General features: G+C 39.0%; 1 protein-coding gene across 1 annotated transcript; it reads left to right on the forward strand.

Annotated features, from left to right (window-relative positions):
• Positions 1-227: 227 nt before the first annotated feature.
• On the forward strand, positions 228-15,014 carry auh (AU RNA binding protein/enoyl-CoA hydratase). Its single transcript, XM_033647053.2, has 10 exons — positions 228-503; positions 1,738-1,805; positions 2,186-2,273; positions 2,593-2,679; positions 3,679-3,771; positions 4,799-4,855; positions 5,559-5,746; positions 7,951-8,001; positions 10,456-10,503; positions 12,156-15,014. The coding sequence occupies exons 1-10, from the start codon at positions 272-274 to the stop codon at positions 12,231-12,233; spliced, it is 990 nt and encodes a 329-aa protein (XP_033502944.1). The 5' UTR covers positions 228-271; the 3' UTR covers positions 12,234-15,014.
• Positions 15,015-23,767: the final 8,753 nt, after the last annotated feature.

Consider the following 23,767-nt stretch of genomic DNA (forward strand, 5'->3'; position numbering starts at 1 on the left):
ACAAATATTTAACTATAAAAATTAAAAAAAAAAAGTCTGCTTTTCAGTCAGCCTTTTACTTAATTAAAACCAAACATTGCAGAAAACACTGTTTTATTTTCTATAGTTTTCACATCCAAAATAACAATTTTCGATCAAAGGCTTAAATTTATACAATACTATTTGTCAAATGTCTCCCAACGCCATTACAACAGACTGCAAGTACATCACGTGATAACAACACGTGATTGGGTTCAAAGTTGAAAGTCAAGCAACACTGCGACTCCCCAGCATGGCGGTCCAAGTGGGACACAGAGCCCTGCTGCAAGCCCTCCGAGTGCAGGCATCGGGCCGAGACAGCGCGTGCAGGCTGGCAGCAGCCTGGTCCTGCTCCAGACACTATGCTCTCTCCGGTAAACTCTCGTCTTCCTCTCTCCTGAACGGTCACGGAGCAGTGACACGACACTACAGCTCGGACTCCAAGGAGGACCTCCGCGTCAGACACCTGGACGGAGAGGACGCCGGTAAGTCCTGCTCTCAGTCTTTGTCCATTCAAAGACACGTTTGTCCATGGTAACACTGTATTTGTCCAAATCAAAGTCCCGTTCAAACAGGACACTGACCATTAAAACAGGATTTAAAGATACAGTCCGCTGTTCTGGTGCAAATAAAAATTAGAGTGTACGCCTTGACGTCACCCGTTACGTGATATCAAAAGCCGACCCCTACGACATAAACAAACCTATAACAGTAGTAGTATCTCTCCATGGAGGTAGTTTTAAACGATCTGTCTCCAAGGTGGAGGCATAAAACAGTATGACGAGTGTATGCAAAAATGCTTACATTTAGTCAGACAGATATGCAATGTAATTGTCCTTTCTATTCCCAGCTTCAAAATCTGCTATTTCTAGAGCAGAGAGCAGGCCCTTGCTAGTGATTCAACTTGCCACCTCAGAAACACGTTTGTGGTCCAAGACCACACATTAAACTACAAATGCTGTCAGCTGATATGCCCTGGAGAGGGCACACCCATCTCCATAAATGTTTCTTTTTTTTTCTTTTGAGAAATAGTAGCAGTCTATTACAAAATGATATGTTCATTTTACAGAAAGTGTAAAAACCACAAATAGATTATAAAAACTCTCAAAAATGAATAATTTTGTCATTTTATTTGGTATTTTTGTCATACACAGATTTGCAGTGATGATTGGATATATGTATGTGATGCTGTCCAACATCAAGTCTGTATTTGATTGACCGTACTATGGTAGCTGTTTTGACTAGGGATGCACAATAATATTGGCATGTCATTGGTATCAGCCAATATCAGCTTTAAAATGAACTATCAGAATCAGCCAACATGCTTTTTCTTATTTTGCACTATGAATGAATATTACATACATTGAAAAGCAATGTATTTCATGTCTTCATCTGCTGGTGGGCCATCATATGCATGCATAATATTATGTCAATTCCACTACAGAAGAGACTTGATGATCACTCAAATAATGTAGGGAAAAAAGTGGATATATTGATATTGGTGTTGGTTATCAACCAAATGAGTTTTTATATATTGACATATCAGATATCGGCAGAAAAATCCAATATCGTGCATCCCTAATGTGATCTTGGTTGAAGATGTTTTTTTTCCAGGTGTGACATCATCACGTCATGAGATGTGAAACCTGCTGTTCTGCAGTAATGTCCTTGTTACCTGTGCGCCATCATTAATCAGCATAATGTAACTTTGTCTTTCAGGTATTGTTGTTGTTGGGATAAATCGACCAAAAGCAAAAAATGCCATCAGCAAAAATCTGGTCAAAATGGTATGTACTGCTGTTGACCTTATTTGGTGACCGTATTTATTTTTACATTGTAAAGATGACTAAGCCAGTGTTAACACAGGTCAAGCTGGAATTGTGCTTCTCTGGGCTGCATGTAGGCTTATGTGCATGGGGATTAATCAGAGACATTTGTGTGGCTATTTCAGTAGATCTTTAAAAATCACTGACGTTCCTCTTACCTGGCTCAGGTTTAGTTTTTTGTGATGTCTTGTATAGTTTTTGAGTTTTTCTTGAAATATGCTGCAGTTTATTAATATTGTTTATAAATACAAAATGAGTTTTACACTAAAATCATGATCCATTTTGAGAACATTTTATTCTATTTACTTTTTGAAAAAACAAACATAAAAATTGTGTTTCAGATGTTTGAGGCTGTGGAGGATATCAAGAAGAATAACAAAGTGCGCAGTGTTATCATATGCAGTTTGGTTCCTGGGATCTTCTGTGCAGGTAAACTGGTGTTAAGTGCACTGGAGGGATTTTTGACAGTTTGTAAAGTCTTTCCATTTCACTCTTTGTTCATCAGGTGTAGACTTTTTGCCAACCTAATCTTTATGCATTATTTTGTAAGTAAAATTTCATAATGAGATCTTGATGGTGGAATGCTGGGCAGGTTTGGATCTAGTTGAGAGAATTCTGCGTTCAGCTTTACATTCAGAATCCTAGATACTGAAGTTCAGAGTGATGGACCACACTGCACTCTTCTGCTTCATGTTTCAGGAAGCCACAGGCCTCTGGCTTGATGCTGATGCTCTGTCTCTTTGTGCAGGTGCAGACCTGAAGGAGAGGGCCAAGATGCACCAGAGTGAAGTGGGCCCGTTTGTGTCCAAAGCAAGAGCGCTCATCACAGAGCTGGGTACAAGACTGTAAACAGTGATGAAATTCACTGACTGTTAAGGAATTCATTGTAGATTCATTGTATGTATTCAACGCAGTAGACGACATCACAGTAGACTGTGATGTCTACTGTGCTGGTTATGGTCACTTAGTACCCACATTCATGCCTCATTTTCTTTTTTCATAATAATGAAAGATATTTAACTTTCAAAGTCATCATATGGCTGCACTTTTTAGTCTACACAGCTTTCTGTCTCTTGTAATGAGAAGTGTTGAAGTTGTGGTTATCACACTACATGACTGACAGGTGATAGCGGGTCACACACTACAAGATCTGTCATCGGGACAAATCCCCCATGAGTATGTTATATGATGCGCAGGTCAAACCACAGTGCAGGGTCTGGGGTGCTTACTAAGAAATGTTTAAGTCAAAGAGTGACAAAGCAGCATTCTGAGTAAGTAATTAGGCTGATAACTTTTGTCGGGGAGCTCCAAAAACTGATAACAACCAGGTAACAATCAGGACTAAAGTTGTGTAGTGTGAACCAGGCATCTATAGCAGGCAGGCACTTTTAATCTCCTCACCTGGCAAAAGCTGGGGACACCTCACAGTTAATAATGTTGGGATTTTAGGGTTTTGGATGGATTAATAACCAGGAAACATGAGTCTAATGTGTAATGTTAGGTTCACTTGTAGATGGTTTTGGGGAATATTTTGATGGAATATTCATAGTGACACAACTATGCCTTGATGAAACCATAGTTAGGTTCACAATATGTCTGTGGGTAATTTAATACTTTCTCCAGTTCATTCTTTTCTGAATAAAAATAGCAGCATAGCCTGGACTCAGGGAATCTTATTGTGTGGCTCTGTCAGAAGTGAAGGAAATTTATTTTCCACCAGTACAGTTGGATTTGTAATAAAGTAGTTGTAGTCTGATGTAGTTGGTTTTAATGTGTACATTTTTAATACATATAGTGTCTCTTGATGGGTACCTTGTTGTCATTTCATTTACAGGTAACCTGCCGGTACCGACCATTGCTGCCATTGATGGAGCTGCCTTAGGAGGAGGCCTGGAAATGGCTCTTGCTTGTGACATCAGAATTGCCTGTAAGTTCCTCCAGCCTGGCACCGCCTGATCAGTTTGCAAATGATTCTTGTGTTTGTGTCGGTTATTTGTTGCTAAACTTGCCACTGTTACAACTTGTATTTCCAGATGCATTACAGATTGTGTCTGACTGTTGATTAATTATTTTTGTGTTGTGAAAGCCTTACAAAGTGTGCTTAGAAATGGCATTACTGATGCAGGAAGTAAACAAAGAGGATACACAAACTTTTTTGATCCTCTAGTCCAACTAAAATGTACCCTTGTAGAAAGTAAACTTAATGTTTTTAAAGGCGCTGTATGTAAGAATGTGGCCAAAACGGTTACTGCACTCATTCAAAATACTGCCGCGAGTCGTGTCCGCCCCACCTCCCCTACAGATTCGAGGTTGCTGGACAGCGGCACGCTGGAGACTGATTTGTTTGCCCACGGACGGCTGCCGTGGCAGGGCCGCGTCGCCGCGTCCTTGATCTTCGGTTTTCCAGCGGACCATTCGAGCAAGTCCAGCTTCTCTGCTGCTAACGCTGCTGCCGGGATACAGCTCATGAGGAGCCGGCTGCTAATGCTACATACTGGGACACTGTTAATGCTGCTTGCCGTGCTGCTGTAGCTGTAGCTGTAGTCCTAACTTTAACTGATGCTGAGACTGCGTGACTGGTAGATGGCAGTGGGTGGCGCAACAGGCCAAAACATAAACATGATTTGCGGACCGTAAAAAAATTTTTTTAAATGCGAATATTCTGGCTGTACTATTGTTGTCGGTGAGATCAGTATGTTATATGAACATTATTCCTTAGTCTCTGTGACATATTAGGAGGATTTTATGACTATTTGCTTTATATTTCTTACATATAGCTCCTTTAAATATTTTTATAGTAGTTGTGTTTCTCTGTCACTGAGTAGCGATGTTACTACTAACTTTGAATGTTCAATAATTAATCCAATAATTATTTTGTTTATTGTACCGCATAATATTTGAATTAGTGTAAGTATTTCTGTGAAAGTAGTAATACTGTTCATTGATCTCTCTAGCTGACACTGCCAAAATGGGACTAGTTGAGACCAAACTAGCTATTATTCCCGGAGCAGGTAAGGCTGTATTCTTTTCATTTCTTCATTTCCAGTGAAAATCTTCATATTATCTACACACATCTCCACTTCAAGGGACTGCCACAAGTTGAGGAGATTATTTAAAATACAGTCAGATTATGAAAGGTTTTGAAAAAACTTGCCTGCCAGCAGCTAGTCTGATTAACAAACATACAGGAACTCCTGTTTGTCGTATTTTCATTGAAAAAAACAAACAAAAACAGAACACCGGCATTCATAGTAGAATTCACAATAATATGGGCAAAAACATATAGACATGGATGCATCTCAGCTAAAGAACGCATCTGTGTTTATATGTTTTTGCCCATATTAAATAAGTGAATTCTGCTATGAGTGTAGGTGTTCTATATGTTCTTCGATCTTTGCCAGTATGATGCACCTCTTTTATATTATCTTAGATTTTTGAAGTTGTGCACACAGCTATTTTCATTATATTTCATTTATATAACCCCAGGCCAGTGGTTCTCAACCCCTGGGCTGCAGACTGGCACCAGGCCTCAAAACATTTGCTAGCAGGCTGTGAGGACACCAGATGGTTTAGGAAAAAACCTGAACAATCATAATATACATTATTTTTGTAAGTTGTTAAAGGCAGTTTTTACAGCAGTTAATTTGGGACAGCCTGTTCAGTGTCTGTGGTCGAGGCCATGTTCCATCCTGGTTTCTCATCACTTCTGTGCAGGTGGTACACAGCGTCTGCCCAGGGTGATTGGTGTCTCTCATGCAAAGGAGCTCATCTTTGCTGCGCGAGTGGTGGATGGAACAGAGGCGTGTCGCCTGGGTCTTGTCAGTCATTCTGTGGAGCAGAATAAGAGTGGAGATGCTGCCTACCTGCGAGCTCTGGAGCTCGCCCGCGAGATCAACCCTCAGGTAACAAAACCATTTCACTGATGAACAGACCTCTTAGTTAAAGGAATACTTCACCTGCACAGTGATCATTTTTGTAACAGTTACTTATCCTGTATTGCCTTTAGTTTGCAGTATAATCCAAGTCTCTCATTTATCCAGTCGTATGCTCAGTACTTTGGTAGAGGCAAAGCAGCGTTTAGAGGCGGTGGTGGCTCAGGAGGTAGAGCCAGTCATCCATTGATTGAAAGATAGGTGGTTCGATCCTCAGCTCCTCCACTCATTTACCATTCACCATTCCCAAACACATACATTTTTCACTGGAGCATTACGATTTAAAACACATCAATACAGTCTCATGCACTCTGCTTTGAGGGTCCAAAGGACAGAGGGATGTCGTATGCTGTAAAGCCCTCTGAGGCAAATTGTGATTTGTGATATTGGGCTTTATAAATAAAATTGATTGATTGATTGATTGATTGATTGATTGATTGATGGATGGATGCACGGCCAAGTACTGTGCCTATGCACATGCCTGTGTTTGAACTCTGCTCAAGCAGAGCTCATGCAGGCGTGTGCTCAGGCATACTCAGGGCGTGCTACCCATAAGTGGAAGATTTTTATATTGTAACATTTAAACAAAAATGCATGTGTTTTGGAAGTACTGAGCATACAAGCGGATAAAAAAACTTTTTTCTTTACAAATTAAGTGAGTAACTGATATACAAATAGTCAGTGGTCGAATTGTTAATTTTTAACAAGGGGGATGCAATGTAGCTTTGATTTTTTGCGTGCACACATCATCAAATATGACAGCACAGATGTGCAAAATTAATCAAGATAAAGAAAAATGGCATGACCTATACCTGCTGCCTTTAAAAAATCAAATAATGCAGTAGTATTGCTATTGCAATACAGACAAAAACACATTTTAGAGTATAAATAAGAGTAGTTCTGAAATAGCTGTGAAAATTAATCTTAGAGTCACTCTTATCCTATAGACATTTCCTTAGCCAGTTATAATTTCTCCTTACCGGTGAAGCCTTGGGCTGATAATTGGTGCTGCTGTCAGGTTCCTGTCCTGATACCTGCCTGGTTTCTCCCTGTCCCTCTTCTGTCTATTGCAATGATATAGATAATAAATGTGCAAAGCAACATTTAGAAATAGAATTAAGGATAGTAGTGGTGACATAGCCGTGGAAATTAATCGCACAGTCAATTTTGTGCTCTAGATATTTTCTCTCAGCCAGTTATAATCTCTCCTCACCTATGAGAACCCTGCATGATCATCCTTGCTGGCCTCTGGTCCACTGTCTCCTCCCTGACCCTGCTCTTTATATTGTGGCAATAAAGATTAAAAAAATATGTGCAAAGCAATAGTGAGCACAAATTCTTATTTAGGAGGAGTGGGTTTATTCCTAGCATGAAACTAGCTAGCAAGCGATTTAAGATAGGTAACAATAACATTAGTATTCTTGTTAACTATCTTAACTTGATATATTGGCATCTATTAATTAGTCATCATTTAGCTAACATTATCTACATGCAACAGCATTACTCAACTTACACGGTTTGTTTGGAAGAAACTGCAAAGTTTTTTGCTTCTTGCTGGCTGGTTTGCTGAACATAGTTAACACAGAGGCACTGCCCAGCAGCACACTTCTGGTCTGTGTGCGATTGATTCAGATCACAACATGACAACATGTGTATGCCGCCTGGTGCCGCCTACTCATGGAGCGTTTAAAGACAGCTCCGAAAAACACGTTACCACATGTTAAAAACAAATTGAATGGTGGTAACAGCTGTAAAAAGTGCAGGGGACGGAGGGCACAGATACAGGAAGTGCGGGGGGACATGTCCCCTGTGCCCCCCCCTTAAATTACGTCCGTGCCTGCACACACAGATTCTAGATTAACAAGGGGGATGCTTTTTGGTCAATTTTCTAACAAAGGGGATGGCATCCCCCCTCAATTCGACCACTGGAAATAGTCATTTCGCAGGTGAAGTATTTTAAGGGAGCAGTACCCTGAGGGAAAAACAAAATGGTGTTTTGATAATGAATGTCATGACTGAAAACAGCTTTTATTCATTTTAGACATTGAATGATTGCATTATGATATTGAACTTATTTAAAACGATCAACAAGATAAATTTATATCACACACAGTAATTTATGAAACCTTGTAACCTCTAAAAAGGCAGTCACTCTTTGATTTTTGGCTCCACAGGGTCCAATTGCAGTAAGGATGGCAAAACTGGCGATCAATCAGGGGATAGAGGTAAGTGTTAGAGGTCAGGGCAGGACTGTTTTTTCTGTGTTTTACATCTGTTTTGGATCAGTTCAGTGTTTAATTTTGCAAAACTCTTAAAAATTTTTTGAATCTTTTGGAGCGTCTCCTCCACCTCTGGCATTGCTGGGTGATGATGTCATCACATGCCTCATCCATGACCTGATGGATGGTTGCCTGCTCATACGGATGCCTCTCAAGCCCAGTTCAGACCACTGATTTGTGGCATTGCAGTGGTGTGAACTGGCCGGTCTGAGCTCAACTGAAGCCCCGTGATTAAACGCGCACAGGCTACAGTCACTCACAATAAGTTGAGTTCTCCATTCATGATGAAGTACAAATCCAGCAGAGGAAAAGTCACTTTCACTGGCTGCGCTCGATGCTGGGATAGCAAAAATATTTAATCACTACCAGGTTAGCAGTCATTTTAGCATGCTCCTTCCACCACCATAAAACTTCAGAAGGATCCTTGCGGCCACCTCATCCTTGGGCTGCAAAGTTTTATTGCTGGAGTCCTCAACTTGTGTCATTTACTTTCAAAATAAAGTGAATTGCAGCTTGATAATAGTGATTTAGATGTCAAAATAGTACACACATATTGCACATCTTTTAATTTGTTTTATTCTGAAAAATAGAAAAATATATTTTTGTTCTAACCCACTGCCTGTCTGTACGTGCAAATTTATATTTTTACCCATTACACTGCTTATGCGGGTTACCCGTCAGGGACCCACAGGTACCTGACCCCGTGGAGGACTCAGATTGCCTCAGACCACTATTACTCTTTCCTTTCATATTAGAGAAAAGATGACTCCGCCCTACACTTGCTGTACAAAACAAAAAAAAAGTCACATCAGCAGTATCTTCCTGTAATGTATCACAGTCAGCGAAATCATAGGGATATGTATTGCACTCAAAAGACCACGTTACAAGCACAGGTTGAACACATTTTGTGATCAGTATGGGGTGGCTGTAGCTCAGAGGTAGAGCGAGTTGTCCAACTTTCAGAAGATCAGGGGTTCAATCCCCAGCTCCAGCCTGCATGTCGAAGCATCCTTGAGCAGATGGCTGTTCCATCGGTGTGTGAGTGTGTTAAAACTGAGTAGCAGGTGGCACCCTGCATGGTAGCCTCAGCTCCTGTATGGTAGCCTCAGTGTGAGTGGATGAATGTGACTCCTAGTTTAAAAAGCGCTTTGGGTGGTCGGATGACTAGAAAGGCGCAATACACTTGTATTGCAAGGCCATTTACCATCTAGTATAGCAAGTGTACACTGTGCTGTATTTAGTGAGTTGAACATGTGGTTATCAGCTTTGCAGTTAGTAGGGACGCACGATTTTGGATTTTTTTTAACCATATATAACAACTCATTTGGTCAATAACTGATACCAATATCAGTATATTCATATATTATGCAACTTTCCTCCCTGGATCCTCTGACTGAATATGCCTCTTTATCTGTACACTTGTACCCCTGTTTATCTTTATTTTATATATATTTTCATATATGTTGGCCTACTTTTGTAATACCTCGCTTTGAGACCATGTATTTGTGTTTGCATTGTGTTGTACAGTTATTTCATTGTCTGATTTATATGCATTTCTAAATAACATACATCTTTCTATATCTTTAAGATATGATGTTTTACTACCTGTCTTGTATCATTTATCAGATTTTTTTTTTGTACATGTTGACTTTCTCAATTGAAAAGAAATCGGTTTCACATATAGGCAGAAATTGGCATGTTGGCTAATTTCAATATTTCATTTTAAAGCCAATATTGGCTGATACCAATGCTGTGCCGATATTTTTGTGCATTACTATCAGCCAGTAGTAATGTATAGCCTTTTGTTTTTAAAAGTAAGAACTTGGGGAGGGAGTTGGCTCTTTGCATGAACAGTTTTGCACATTGAAGCTCTGTTGTTAAAATGAAGACTCTGGAAAATGCAGTAAATGCTACAGAAGTTTTGACCTCCCCTACCTTTACCTATAGATGTACCATGTTACTCCCACCTTCTCCTGCAGACACTCAGACCACTCCCCCCAACAACACTGTTGGCCCACCCCACAGGAAAAATGAAACACCTCTAGTCCTTATAGATTTTGATGAAGTCCAACTGAGATGACGAGATTCACCTATTTATTGCAGTCAGAACTCCTTACCTCGTTCACAGGATTAAAACATTAATTGGGAAAAAAAGTCTGGGTCAGAGAGTCCTGAAATTTTCTATCTCACCTTTGCTTTTATTTTGTAGTTTAAACCAAAACTCAAGTAATATTGTAAGACTTGTATGTTGTATTAGAGCTTTAAATTGGGTGGTTTCAGGTTGGATATCCATCATGTTGTGTAGCAAAGAAACAATAAAATGCAGCAAAGAAAATTAAATTCTTGACATTTTCAGCTGTCATGTGAACATTCACGAAGAGATGCCACATTGTCTTTCAGGTGGATTTATCAACAGGTCTGGCAATAGAAGAAGCATGCTATGCCCAGGTAAGTAATGAAACTGTTGAATTTTATATCTTATGTACTGTGCTGTTTGAATTATTCATTTAATTGGCAGGTTATTAGGTCAGCCTAGCTAATACCTGTGCTGCATTCATGTCATGTTTGCCTAATAGGAAGAGCAAGGAAATTTCAAGTTATTCTGACCCTCCGATGGTTGCCCCTGCTGTTAGCCTTGGGGCTACACCATTTACATTAAATGTATTTAGCTGATGCTTTAATCCAAAGCAACTCAAAATAAGTACATTCAACCATGTAGCTACAACCCCAGAATTTCAAGTATTTTGCAAGTATATCAACTTAAGCAGATGTGGTGACTAGCTGGTCATCCAGTGTCACACCTACAAAGTTATTAATGGTAATGTGGAGGTCATGGATGGGAGTTGCTTTCCATGGATGGAACCGCAGCTCAGTCTTGTCAAGGTTGAGCTTTAAGTGGTGTTGTAAGGTTTTGATGGTGGTGAACCCCTATAATCAGGATGAGAACCAGCGGTATTGAGGTGTAAAACATGTGCAAGGAATGATCAGCACCAGACAAGCAGGGATTTTCCAGAGCTCTGATATTTTTTACTTGAGTCCATAAGCAAGGTTACAAAAAGATTCCACAATTCCTCACCAGACATTCAGCAGACTGGTGGATAACAGAGACAGTCTTTTCAGGAACAGCAGATTCCAGCAGCAGAGGTAACGCTCAACCTGACCCTTGTCTCTCCAACACTCCCCACTGCTCTTACACCCAGTATATATACATCTGGCCCCTACTAACACCATTAAATTGTCAAGGGCCCATAGACACCCCCCACAATAACATTAAAACATACATTTACAAGTTAACTTGAACATCATTCCAATATTTAATATACAATTGACTGTCAGAATACAGGATACATAAAATACCTAATAGACTAAAGAAATAACAACAAAAGCAAAACCTAACCAAAATCTAGTTGTGGTAGGAAAAGCTGTGCGTGTGAATAACAGAGCCAAGTGACTAAAGACCATTTCCACCAAAAACTTTTGGGATAGTAAATTTAGAACCAAAAGTAAACACACATTCAAATTTGGCCCCTCCTATTAGGCTCAACTCTCCCGGGTGTACGGAGCCCGGAAGTACGGAAGAAGGCTTCACAGAAGAGGTTCAGGAAAGGCTCGCGCTCGGACACGCTCGGGCACGGCACCTGTGCTCTCTTATTGGCTGGGGAAATCTCCGCCCAGAAGCGGTCCGAGCTCACAAAAACATCAAAATAAAGTTAAAGGGCAGGAGCTCTGCAAACAGAGTCACCCCCACTCATGAGTAGAAGCCCATAGGTGATGATTAAGCAGGATTTCATTTGTATATGTCTATATTTTGTTTTGTTTGAAAATCCTCCAGATCCTCGCTTTAAGGTTCTGATGTTCAGCTTTTGTTCAAACTCTTTCAGAGAGCTGTTGATTCAATTTGTACTGGCACTGAATTTTATTATATTATACTGAGAGGTGTTTTTATGTTTACTCCACCCTCATCAATGTAAAATGAGTGGACAAAATATTAGAAGCACATCAGAGTTCAGGGTCTTCCTCTGGAAACTGGTTAATAAAGACAGGCTTCAGATAAAGAGCTGCATCATTGATAGTGCTGACACATCTGTGTTGTTTTTAAGGTGATACCAACTAAAGATCGATTGGAGGGTTTGGCTGCATTCAAGGAGAAGAGGCGTCCCCACTTCAAGGGGGAGTGAAGCCACACTGCTTCCAGAAACATATCAGAGCTCTGCCTTCAACTACAGTTCCACTGCTTCTGACATAGTTTCTGGTGAAACTGTACACGTCCACACATTAACCTGTACAGTACCCAGAGTACGTCTGTTTGACTGCAGGACATTGGGGTCGCTCCTGGCTGGTGTTTTTGCCAGTGACTTGGGTGTTCAAGTGTAAAGCACTGGCTGGGTGTGTCATCTACCACCAAGCAAACTAACCAGTCATTGACCACTGCTTACAATATGTAACACTTATTAATCTAACTTCAAACTGCAGTCTAAAACATGAATTACTTCAAACAGTTATTGCTCTTTGCAGTATGATTGACAGTTTGTCACTAACCTCCCTGACTAATGACAGTTTTGTGAAGGCTTCACTTGAGTGATGCATCAGAAAGTTTTGTTTTGTTTTTTTTTACTTTGGTAAAAATGTACTCCTGTATTTACAACACTGAATAACGCCAGAGGTGTCTGCATGAAATCATGACTCAGGCTGGGTTTCTGTTTTTTTTTAATAATCCAGAGGGGGGAATTTCCAGTTTGAGACTTATTGCCACTATATGTAGGATTTGACAATTTCTGACTTTGGCGCATCCATCTCTCTGTTGTGGCATCACAAGACACTGTAAACCAAGATGAATTGGCTGAAAACAACAGAGCCTAAATCAAGGAGAATTGTTTAATTTCTCTACAAATCAACGCTCATGCTATCAGAACAATTTGAACATGCTATGATGAAAGAAAAACATAGTGGCTCAAAGGACCACAAAGCAATTTCCACCAAAGGTTCTGAGGCCCTTATCACATAGAAAGTGTTTAGCAGCTGGACACATCATTTTGTAAATGTTTTTAATGAGAATGAAGCTTTTTGCTTGCTGTTTTTTGTGTTGCTACACGCCTCGCGTTTCTGCGCTCTAAGCTCCTGGCGTTTTTGTCGGAGCGCTCTGAACTCCTTGAGTTGAAAAAAAACTTCAACTCAGAGTGGAAAAGTGCCACATGTCATTTCCGCTTTTTTCCCATTGTCCAATCAGATGATTTGAGAGGTGGGCCTTCTGTGGTTGTCACGTCAACAAGTTTACAGTTTGTAAACAATGGAGGAGAAACTGGTAGTAGCGGTTGCTGGATATCCAGAGCTATACAACTTTACAAACTGCCCCTGAATCATCCTAAAATATGCCTGGAAACATCCAGCATGGAGGCGAAGCTCCTGGACCAACTGGTGGTACTCCCCATGATCCAGCCCTTTTTTTAGGGTCTCGTGCCCACATAGATCTCTGTTTCCCTGTGCCCAATAGACTATTTGCCGACAGCCTCTCACCCTCAGCCAGAGCTACAGCAAGTACCCTCTGCCTGTCCATTTTAGGAACTAGATACTGATTACTGTGAAATAAATAGATTTAAAAAATAATAATAATATATGGTAGACTGATTACACAGGAGGGTTAGAGTGAGGAGGTGATGGGGAGGTTGCCTGGCAACGAAAAAAAGGCGCAACAAGCTTTTTTTAACCAGTGGCATTCAATTAGGAAAAAAAAAAAAAAGCAGTGTGGTGCGCCTTGCATTTTGCAACCTGCAAAACACTTTCTCTGTGATCAGGGCCTAACTCTGCCTCAAAAATATAAACTTCACAGCTGTCTGACTGTACTGACATATTTGCCTAGTCTGTAGTGTTTAAGTCTGGGTTCAAATGGTCATGGAAAATCTGGAAAAGTTAAAGAATTTCACGATCACATTATCCAGGCCCGCAAAAGTCAAGACAGCAGTAAAATTTACTTTTAAGTTTTGCAAAAGTCATGGAAGTTTGGTGTGTGTAATAAAATTGTTAATCTTCCATGGATAACCTTCCACATGATCTTACATAATGGAAAATTTCTTTCTGAAACCGTTGACATAACATAGCTCTTATAATCGTCGATGTGACGTTTTGTTTACCATCAGATAGGTTTCTTTATTTTCTCCCAGTGTTCCCTCTCTCCCTCTATGTATGCCAGCTAACTGAAATTCTGTTTGAATCTGACATGTTTGAAAAATGCCAGGCAAATTGGGCAAGACATTTTTTATTATGTGTCCTTGAAAAGTCATGGAAAAGTTTTGAATTTTGTCCATGAAAATGTGTGGGAACCTTTTTAATTAGTAGGTTAGAAATTATTCATATGATTGGTTAACTGACCAACAGAATAAAAATGACATCACTGCCACTGAGAGTAAAACACATTAAAAACACTTCAGAAGATTCTTGAGAAATGTGGATTACCCCCGAAAGTTTATTATATAAATGATCTGGTCATATTACAAAAACACACCATTTTCAGCATCAAAGTTTGTTTTCAGCTTTGGAAAAAGTATTTAGACTAAAGAACCACTTACTAACTTTGTTTGGTTGGTCGGTACTCGGTTGGTAGTTCCCTCATACTGAGAGATGTTCATCGGCTGATACAAATCACTGAATTTGGTTGAAAACCCCGAAGAAAGGGTGCAAGTGGACCTTGAGTTTTTTTCCCCAGACATACTTGAAATGCATCTTTTAGAAACATCTTTTCTTCAGAGACCTCAGCATACTTTTTTTCTTTTAACACACTCACACATCAGACTGCTTTTATGAAACTGTTAAATGAATCAGCCAGAGTGAGGATGATGATGACGATATTGTGTTATCTTACTGTGTGAAGTGAGCCTGTGAGTCTCGGTGTGAGTGGGACAGCCCACACAGCAGCAGACTGTATCACACAGTCATGAAAAAATAAAGCTTGCATCACACTGAAATGTTTCTTCCCCTACAACATTTCTACTGTTTTAATGCACATAATAGCTTGATGACAAGACGTTGCCACAGTCCTTCCACCTGCTCAGCTCTGGTGGCTGAGATACATTCTGTTGAGACATACTGTTCATAAATGAGGATTAGAACCCCTCACATGCAGTACGCTCAGGTACAGGTAGAGGCTGGTGGAAAATGATAACTGAGCTCTGTGCATGTATTGCTGGAAATGGGCCAGAGCACTCTATAGTGAAATAAAGGAAATAAACATAAAATGTTTTTGGAGAATTGGTTTTGATTGATTATTTAAGTAGTTCTAAATTCAAAGCAGTAGATTAAGATAAATGTCTGTCAGCTCAGAGTGCAGGCACTAGCTCCATAAGCTCCACTAGCTCCCATTCATGTAATCAGATCCACACGCGCAAAAACATAGAGGTGCAAACTGTCACCAAATAGAATAACAGACACCATTCTGAAAATGAAGGCCTAAAGAAAAAAAACCTTTCTGTAGTATGCTGGAAACCACAACTGACAATTAGGAATCGCTGATTAAAGTCATCCTACACACAACATGTCAGGCTTTCACCAGCTTACAACATTATCATCATTAATGTCCGATCAGAACACACACTTGGACTTAAGGACAGTGGAATCTTGTGCTGTTTCTACGCACCAACTGTTGTGAGTATGTTCAACTAACCCTTACTTCACAGATTCACCACATGGCAACATGTACACAGGAGTAGAAAGTGGTTTCTGGCACAACTTCACTGATTCACAAGGTGCATGGAGAGTGAGAAGACACTGGAAAATGTCAAAAGAGCTCCAGCAACACTTGTGGTATGAAAAACAACTTTATTGACTGACGCGTGTCAGCTTGTGGACTTCATCAGGGTCATCAGTTCATACCACAAGTGTTGCTGAACATGTACACAGGAGCCAGGGAACACTTCTATAGATTTCAAAGACACATCTAATAGTATAATACAAATGTAATTATTTACCGTGCCATCCACTTCCACTATATTGAAGAGAAGGCAGACATCTCTACAGCCAATATCTCTCACACTCGGCAACTCAAAAATAAGATTAGTAAATAGCACTACAGGTACGAGGAAAAATATGTATTTTTTAATTTTGGGGTAACTGTTTCTTTAATAGCCTACTATCTGATTCAGGTAAGATACATTTAAACATTTAAACTCTTGGTTAGTTTTAGTCAGTAGCACAGTTTCATATGTAAAGTGTAACAACTAATGTAACTCCAGCCGCTAGATGATCTAGTCAAAACAGGAGTATGGCATGTTTCTCTTACTGTAGGAATGTAAAACTGTTCTTCAGTCCTATTCTGTCAGTATAATCAACCTTTGAACAGAATGTATGTGTGTATAATGTCAAGAATATTGATTTATCGATACATATTGACTACCTATTTATTATTGAGTATTTGAAACGGTTTCAGTACTCATTTTCTGCAGTTTTTTTTTTTTTGGGCTTTTTGCCTTTAATGAACAGGACAGACTGAAATGGGGCGAGAGAGAGAGAGAGGGGGTTGACATGCAGCAAAGGGTTGCAAGCCAGAGTCGAACCCACGACCGCTGCAGCGAGGCATCGCCTCTATACATGGGGCGCCGGCACTATCCATTACGCCACCGACGCCCCATTTTCTGCAGTATTGACGGTGCCATGCACAGGGCAGGTGCTCATCTTTTTTTTTTCTCAAGAAGTGCTGGTGAAAAGACAAAAAAATTGCGCATGCAAAGTGCACCCTGCTGGGAGGTTTCTATTTACCAGCACCTTGAGGCCTAAGTATACATACAGTACAGTTGTGCACAGTAATGAGCAGAGAAATGTCTGTCTAACTTACATATAAGGTGTCTAAATATCTACACCATAAACACCTTGCAGCTGCTACAATTTATCATTTATTTGTAACAGAACAGAGTAAATAACCTTGAATCAACAAATCTTTACACAACATTAAAAAAATGCTGTTCTTTGAATAAACAAAATAATAAACCAACAATTTACCCATGTTCAGTTGAAACAATCAGGCCCTCTCCTCTCCTCTCCTCTCCTCTCCTCTCTGATTATTCTCAACTCCTTTGCTTTTGTTTTCTCAATTTGTTCTCCTCCTGACATCAAGAGTCCCAGAAAACAGACACATACAGCTCTTAAGGCACCGCAGCTTCAAACTGCATGTCATTTTTGTTTAGAGGACTTATTGGAGAGGCACGCAAACATTATATCAAATTGAGTTTTGGCTGAGAGTTGGTGGGAGACAGTGTGGTTTTATGCCAGACTATTTTACTTGTTGTCAAACTTGATGGTAGATTATCACCTAAATTAGACTGGCTGTATGGAAATGTTTTAATAGTTGTTAAATTTCACAAAAGTGACAAACGATGCCGAGGCTTAGGGCAAACACTATCATGACCTGACTGCCCATGAAGGCAGATGAGGGAAACATGATGCTGCTCTGCAGGGCGCTCAATTTTTGTGCGGCTGCCACAAGGGAAGTTGTAGATGGAAGGACAGGGGCTCAATTCAAATGCAGTTGTCAGACAAACAACAACTATAATTTTATGCCCTCAATGTAATTTTTCCCTGTGGTATCACAAATGGTACTAAATAGCAATATTTTTCAAGATATTGTATCGTAATTAGAAACTCCAATATCATGACAACACTAGTGTGTAACCCCCTTCTATGTGTTGCAACATAGCTATCTGAAGTCAAAACTTTTTTTCAGCTTTCATTCATGCATCAAACATTAAAAACTTCCATATATCTTGATTAGTTGTTATGAAATGCTATGATAAAATGTTTTTTCCTTCAGAAATGAAAATATGTCTGAAAAAACACATTAACATGAATCCAACATCTCGTTAGCAAAGATACATCTGCCCAAAAAACCCCAATCCATTTAATTTACACATGACAACACTGATGATAGGCTAACTATTAATCACAAATCCTTGTCAAACAGATCCATGAGGTATAAATAGTTATTAATTTATTAATAGTAACTAAGTATAGTATACACAGTATGAAAGTATGTTTATACATTGTGGCTGCCTTACACGTTGTTGTAGGCCCAGTTTTATATGCAACTCAATTTTATAAATCTAATAGGGGGTCCCTGCTCCATATCTTTTTTAGTCAAGCAGTCCTTGGCCTGAATAAGACCCCTGCATTAAACCACTGGCTCCAAACCCTGGGCCACAGACTGGTATATTTTGCTTCCATGCTACAAGGAAACTATTTCATTGAGGTCATAAAACAAGATCAATAATAACAATACAAGTCTTAGGGTATCTATGCAGCAGTTACCTTAATCTTGGTGCAGTCCGTCACAGTGACATCTTTCCTCATCACTCCCTGAGTTATTTTAAACAGGTATCCTACATAATCCTTATTTTAGGCCAATCTACAATAGTGCTGTCAGTATAAAAATAGTCCACATTATGTTGGGTGTTTGGAAGCCTCTGTTATAAGCAGGTGGCACAGTGGTGTAGTGGTTAGCATTGTTGCCTCACAGCAAGAGGATTCCTGGGGTGGGCGAGCCCTTCTGTGCAGAGCTTGCATGTTTTCCCATGTCAGTGTGGGTTTTTTGTGGGTACTCCAGCTTCCTCCCAAAGTCCAAAGACATGCAGGTCAGTTGGTGACTCTAAATTGGCCGTAGGTGAGAGTGTGAGTGTGAATGGTTGTCTGTCTTTATGTTAAAGCCCTGTGATAGTCTGGCAACCTGTTCAGGGTGTACCCTGCCTCTTGACTAATGTCAGCTGGGATAGGCTCCAGCTCTAAATTGATAAGCGATCCCTAACTTGATAAGTGGTTACAGAAATGAATGAATGTCATCAACAGTGGACAAACAACCAAAGTGGTAACACTTTACTTTAAGTCCCCCTCTTTTGCATTTAGAAGCAGTATATAAAGATGTAACAAATGGTTTATAGTGCACTATAAAATATTTATAAGCACATCTAAGTGTTGATGAATGTATCTGTTAACTAGAACTCCTCCTTTGGACACCTGTAAAGTGATGGCTGCTGTAAAAGAGATCAATAACAATATAGTAAAACTTGTAATAAATAAAACTTGTTGTAATAATATAAAACATGTATTATGAAAAAATAGAATTGTTGACAAATTCTGTACATTAATACACACTTATGCCCTTATATCTGCTCACAACACAATGACAGTGTATAAGCCATTTATTTAATGGTTATATAATGATTATGAATGATAAATAGGGGGAATTAAAGTAAAGTTTTCTCAACAAAGCAAACAGTTCCTTTAATGAGGCTTGATTTTGTTGTCATATGTAATTGTAAAAATAGGAAGTAAAGTACTACTTATGGCCCTTTGTAAATCCTCTGGCTGCTGATAAAACACAATACACAACAAATGAAAACAAAAACATAAATAATAGCTGTCATAAGAACTATTTTTTCTTGAGAAAATTACAACAATTGTTTGATGTGCCATCGTGCAAATACATGTCAACAGTGGTGGAGAAAGTATTCAGTTCTTTTACTTAAGTAAACGTATTAAAACATTGTGAAAATACTGTTAAAAATAAGTAAAGGTTCTGCCTTAAAAAGGTTATGTAAAGGTCATTACGTACAATTATTTGAAAAACAAAATACAAAAATAATAATAATAATAATAATAATAATAATAATACACTATATAAACACTAATTTATTTTTTCTTTTTATTGTCATTGTATGATGTTTTAAACTGTATATTTTATAACAACATTAACATGTCAAAGCCCAACTGGGGCAAGAGTTGAAAATTAACATTAGCTATTAACTTTCTCTGCAACACATCAGTCCCTATGGAACTATGTTAAATTGCATCGTCCCTCTCAAATAAAATGAAATAAATGAGAAAATGACTTAAAATGTTTATTTATCTAATTGATTAATTGCCTAATTGTTTCAGCTGTTAATTTATAACAAAACATCACATTTTATAAACTCTTATGTTTTTTTTAATGCAAAAATCTATCTCAATATTTCCCTCTGAAATGTAGTGGAGTAAAAGTAGAAAGTGGCATGACAAGAAAATACCCAGGTAGAGAACAAGTACGTCAAATTTGTACTCAAGTACAGTGCCTGAGTAAATGTTCTTAGTTACATTCCATCACTGCATATCAATAAATAAATACTAACCTAAAGTTCACTTGCTGCTTTTTGTGGAGCTTTGTCTCATTCCACATTAGGTGATAAGCAGGTGAGGTACGAGGGCCAAAAGCTCCGGTTAAAGCCAATGAGTGAACCTTGAGTTTAGAGTAATTGATCACAAAATGTTTAATTTGTTTATTCTGTTGATATAACGTGTTGATTTCATGTTTCAGTGTGTATATGTGTATCAGTATCTGCATGTGTGTATACTATGTATGTATATATACATGAGTGCATGTATGTACGTATACATGTGTGTATGAGCGCATATACACATACATGCATGTGTGTATGTAGCCTATATATAGTAATATACTCTGTGTATGGAGTAAATACTGTATACACATACATGTACCTACAATCATGTCTGTATTGGTGTACTAAATATGTATTTGCATAACTTACATTTTTGTTGTTAAGAATTGATTTAAATTTTGTGCTGTGAATTGGTGTGTTGTGGCTTTAGCAGCACCTGTATAGTTATTGCTATAATCTCTTTTTGATATTAATTTATCAATTCAGGTCTTACGTTGCATTTTCAGTTTTTATAATTATCATTCTTATTTCAAAACTCAAATAAAGGTTGATGGACCAGTCCAGTGTATACAGTATGAAAGATGGCAGTGAGTGGTAAACCAAACTCACAGAGAATACAGCCATGTTTTTCTACACTCTGTGATTAGGATTTAGTGTTGAGGGTATAATCAGGCTCCTGTTGGGGGTTAGACATGCAGTCCTAATGGTAGGGTCAGGGCTATCATGAGGATATAAGTAGAAGGTGTGTGTGCGAACCTGTGAACAGACTGTTGAGGCCCCGGCCGGCGGTTGCGTGCAGGCATGCCCTGTGGCTTCATGCTGCTGCTGCACAGAACCTGACATCAGGCTGCACATCCCCACTGTGGCTTGCCTCCTTCCGGCAGATGTCCCAGCACTAAGCCGGGGGGAATCCCACCACAAGTCAAGGTTGCGTAAAGAAAGACCCGTTCCCCAATACTGGAGGCCTGCACCCCAGCTGCCTCTCATGGGAAATGTCAAAGGTGTAGCTGTAACGGCATCCTTGACAGCATTTAGTTTGTCCTTTTTAGGTTTTTTTTTTTTTTTAATTCAACAGTTTTGTTACCGCAGGTCAGCCCAGTCCTCCCTGGCCTTCACAGGGGTTGCTTCTGTTTTTAGTCTTTCTCAACAGGTTGTTTTGGGCCTAAATGCTGTTGAAGTGTGTATATGTATAATTTGCAGTAAGCAGTTTCTAACTGTGTAAGATTGTTAAGTTCAAACATACAAACTATTTCTTTGGTAGAAAGTAGTAAGGTCTGTGCACTATTCTCAGTTACAGTGGCACCATTTGGACAAATGCTCGTCACATTCATTGCTGTCAGCACCACAAACTAAATTCTACAAGTGAAGCAGCTAAATGGAATTCAGCCATAACTCATTTTATCATTTATACATGTGCTTCCTCACTGTGACATGTCAAAATGTCTTATGTGAAAAAGCTCTATTGTGTTGGGAAGGCAGAAATGTCAGAGACAGGTATGTCAAAACCCAGACAAATGAAACGCGGACTATCTGTATTGATAGATTCCACCAGGGGGAGGGGAGGGGAGTAAGACTTATTTTTCTTTTTTAATTTGGGTTAACTGACTCTTTAAGGCTGCTGCACAAATGGTTCAAATATCCTCCTGCGACCTGAGCTCTTGTTTGGTATGCATTTTTATATTCACTTTTCTCCTAGCTACTTGAGATAAGTAGGACCTGATAAGTATAAAAAACAAATCAGTCTTTGACCAGTGAGTAGTTTTGAGGGGGAAAAATGTCCTCATGTGGGGATGATGGGTTTAATTTTAATAGTCACAAATGTGTAATAGAGTATAAAACTGTTTATTTCATTGCCAGAATACGACAAATACAAATTTGCAAGTCATGCAAAATATTTACAAGCCTTGTAGTTTGTTTGTTTTGTAACTCCGTATGAATTTCCTTGCTCTATATTCTAAATAAGGAATGTCCTTTTTGTCTGTAGGAACAGTCTATCTCACCTAATTGGCCTCTGTGAAATTCTGCAATACTATAATAATTGAGTCTCAATGTCCTCTAATGAGTACTTCCTATTTAACTGTGCCTTAGCTTGTTGCTCTTGCTAAAATTGTTTTGGGATCAGCTGTAGACTGACTTGGCAGAGAAAACTGACTTCTTGTTTTTACATGGATTAGTGTATTGTGCTGTTGCTACCACTAGAAGGCTCAAAAAGTGTCCACGAATGAGGACAACAGGTCTGCCATAGACAAATGAAGTATACGGTGCAGCAAACCCAAAATGTAATTTCCCTACGAGGATACAGTGTCTCAGGAGGTTATATCGAAAGGTTATACTGGTGGCTTTAATAGGTGTATTTGAGAACAAACTGCTGTTAGCAAAGTGCCCTCACAGGCATGTATATACCAGCTGTTAAAATACAATGGTGGGCCTCTTACAAAAGGTGAGGCAGACAACAGGAAATATGATTGCCCTACAAAAATGATGATTCATTGGAATTTAACAAGCAAAACAGGACACGACATCACTCTTGTGCTGATAAATAAGCTACATGTTAAAGCTGCTTATAATTTCAAATCTACCTCAAAGATAATCCTCATGCATGAATTGTGTGTATGCACAGATGTGATCTTAAATTGGTCCCTAAATTGGTCCCTTATACCACACAAAAGCCAAAATGGGTAACATTGGATAATCTGTGATTAATTTTTGATTTAAAAATGAAACACACCAAAATATAATGGTTCTCGTTTTTTTTTTTGTTGTTGTTTTAAATCAAAAATGAAAAAAAGAGGCATTTTTCCTTTTTTGTTGCAGAATCATTCATTTTGAAGTGCTGTTTTGTGGTTTTGGAATTGTACTTATGTAGAACATTAATGGAGGCATCTGTAATATATAATTATTTTGCCTACAGTAATGACCCCTCCTAAAATACTGCTGTGCTGCAAGATGAGTTATGCAACACTATTTCTTCTCTCTCTCTCTCTCTCTCTCTCTCTCTCTCTCTCTCTCTCTCTCTCTCTCTCTCTCTCTCTCTCTCTCTCTCTCTCATCTGTTCTGCTGCCTCTCTGAGCTACAGATCAAATAAAATGACTCATAATTGGCCTAATTTTTATACAAGTAATATTCATACTGTTCATACTAAATGAACAATGTGATTGTATTTCCCATATTTGCTGAGAAAGAGTTTTGTGTGAAAGGAACTGAAGCCCGTACCACAGAGACACCTGTCCCAAATGTATGTGGCTGAGTTCAGTGATTGAAGCAAATAAAAGCCTGGGCTGGTATATGTGGTTGTTGTGATCTGTAAATTCAGATTAAGATGACGTGAACTACTTGGTGTGATATGTCTCCTAGCTGTTATTATTGTATTTTAGTTTCCTAACAGTTTTGTAACATTTATAAATACTTGCTATGTGTAACCTCAACCAGCAGAGGTCACCTAATACATACTGCTCAGGCACCCAGGAAGCGGCAATACAGCTGCCCTATACATTGAGCCAAAATTATGATATATACTAAAACAC

Source organism: Epinephelus lanceolatus, chromosome 19, assembly GCF_041903045.1.
Source record: "Epinephelus lanceolatus isolate andai-2023 chromosome 19, ASM4190304v1, whole genome shotgun sequence".
NCBI classification, from domain to species: Eukaryota; Metazoa; Chordata; class Actinopteri; order Perciformes; family Serranidae; genus Epinephelus; species Epinephelus lanceolatus.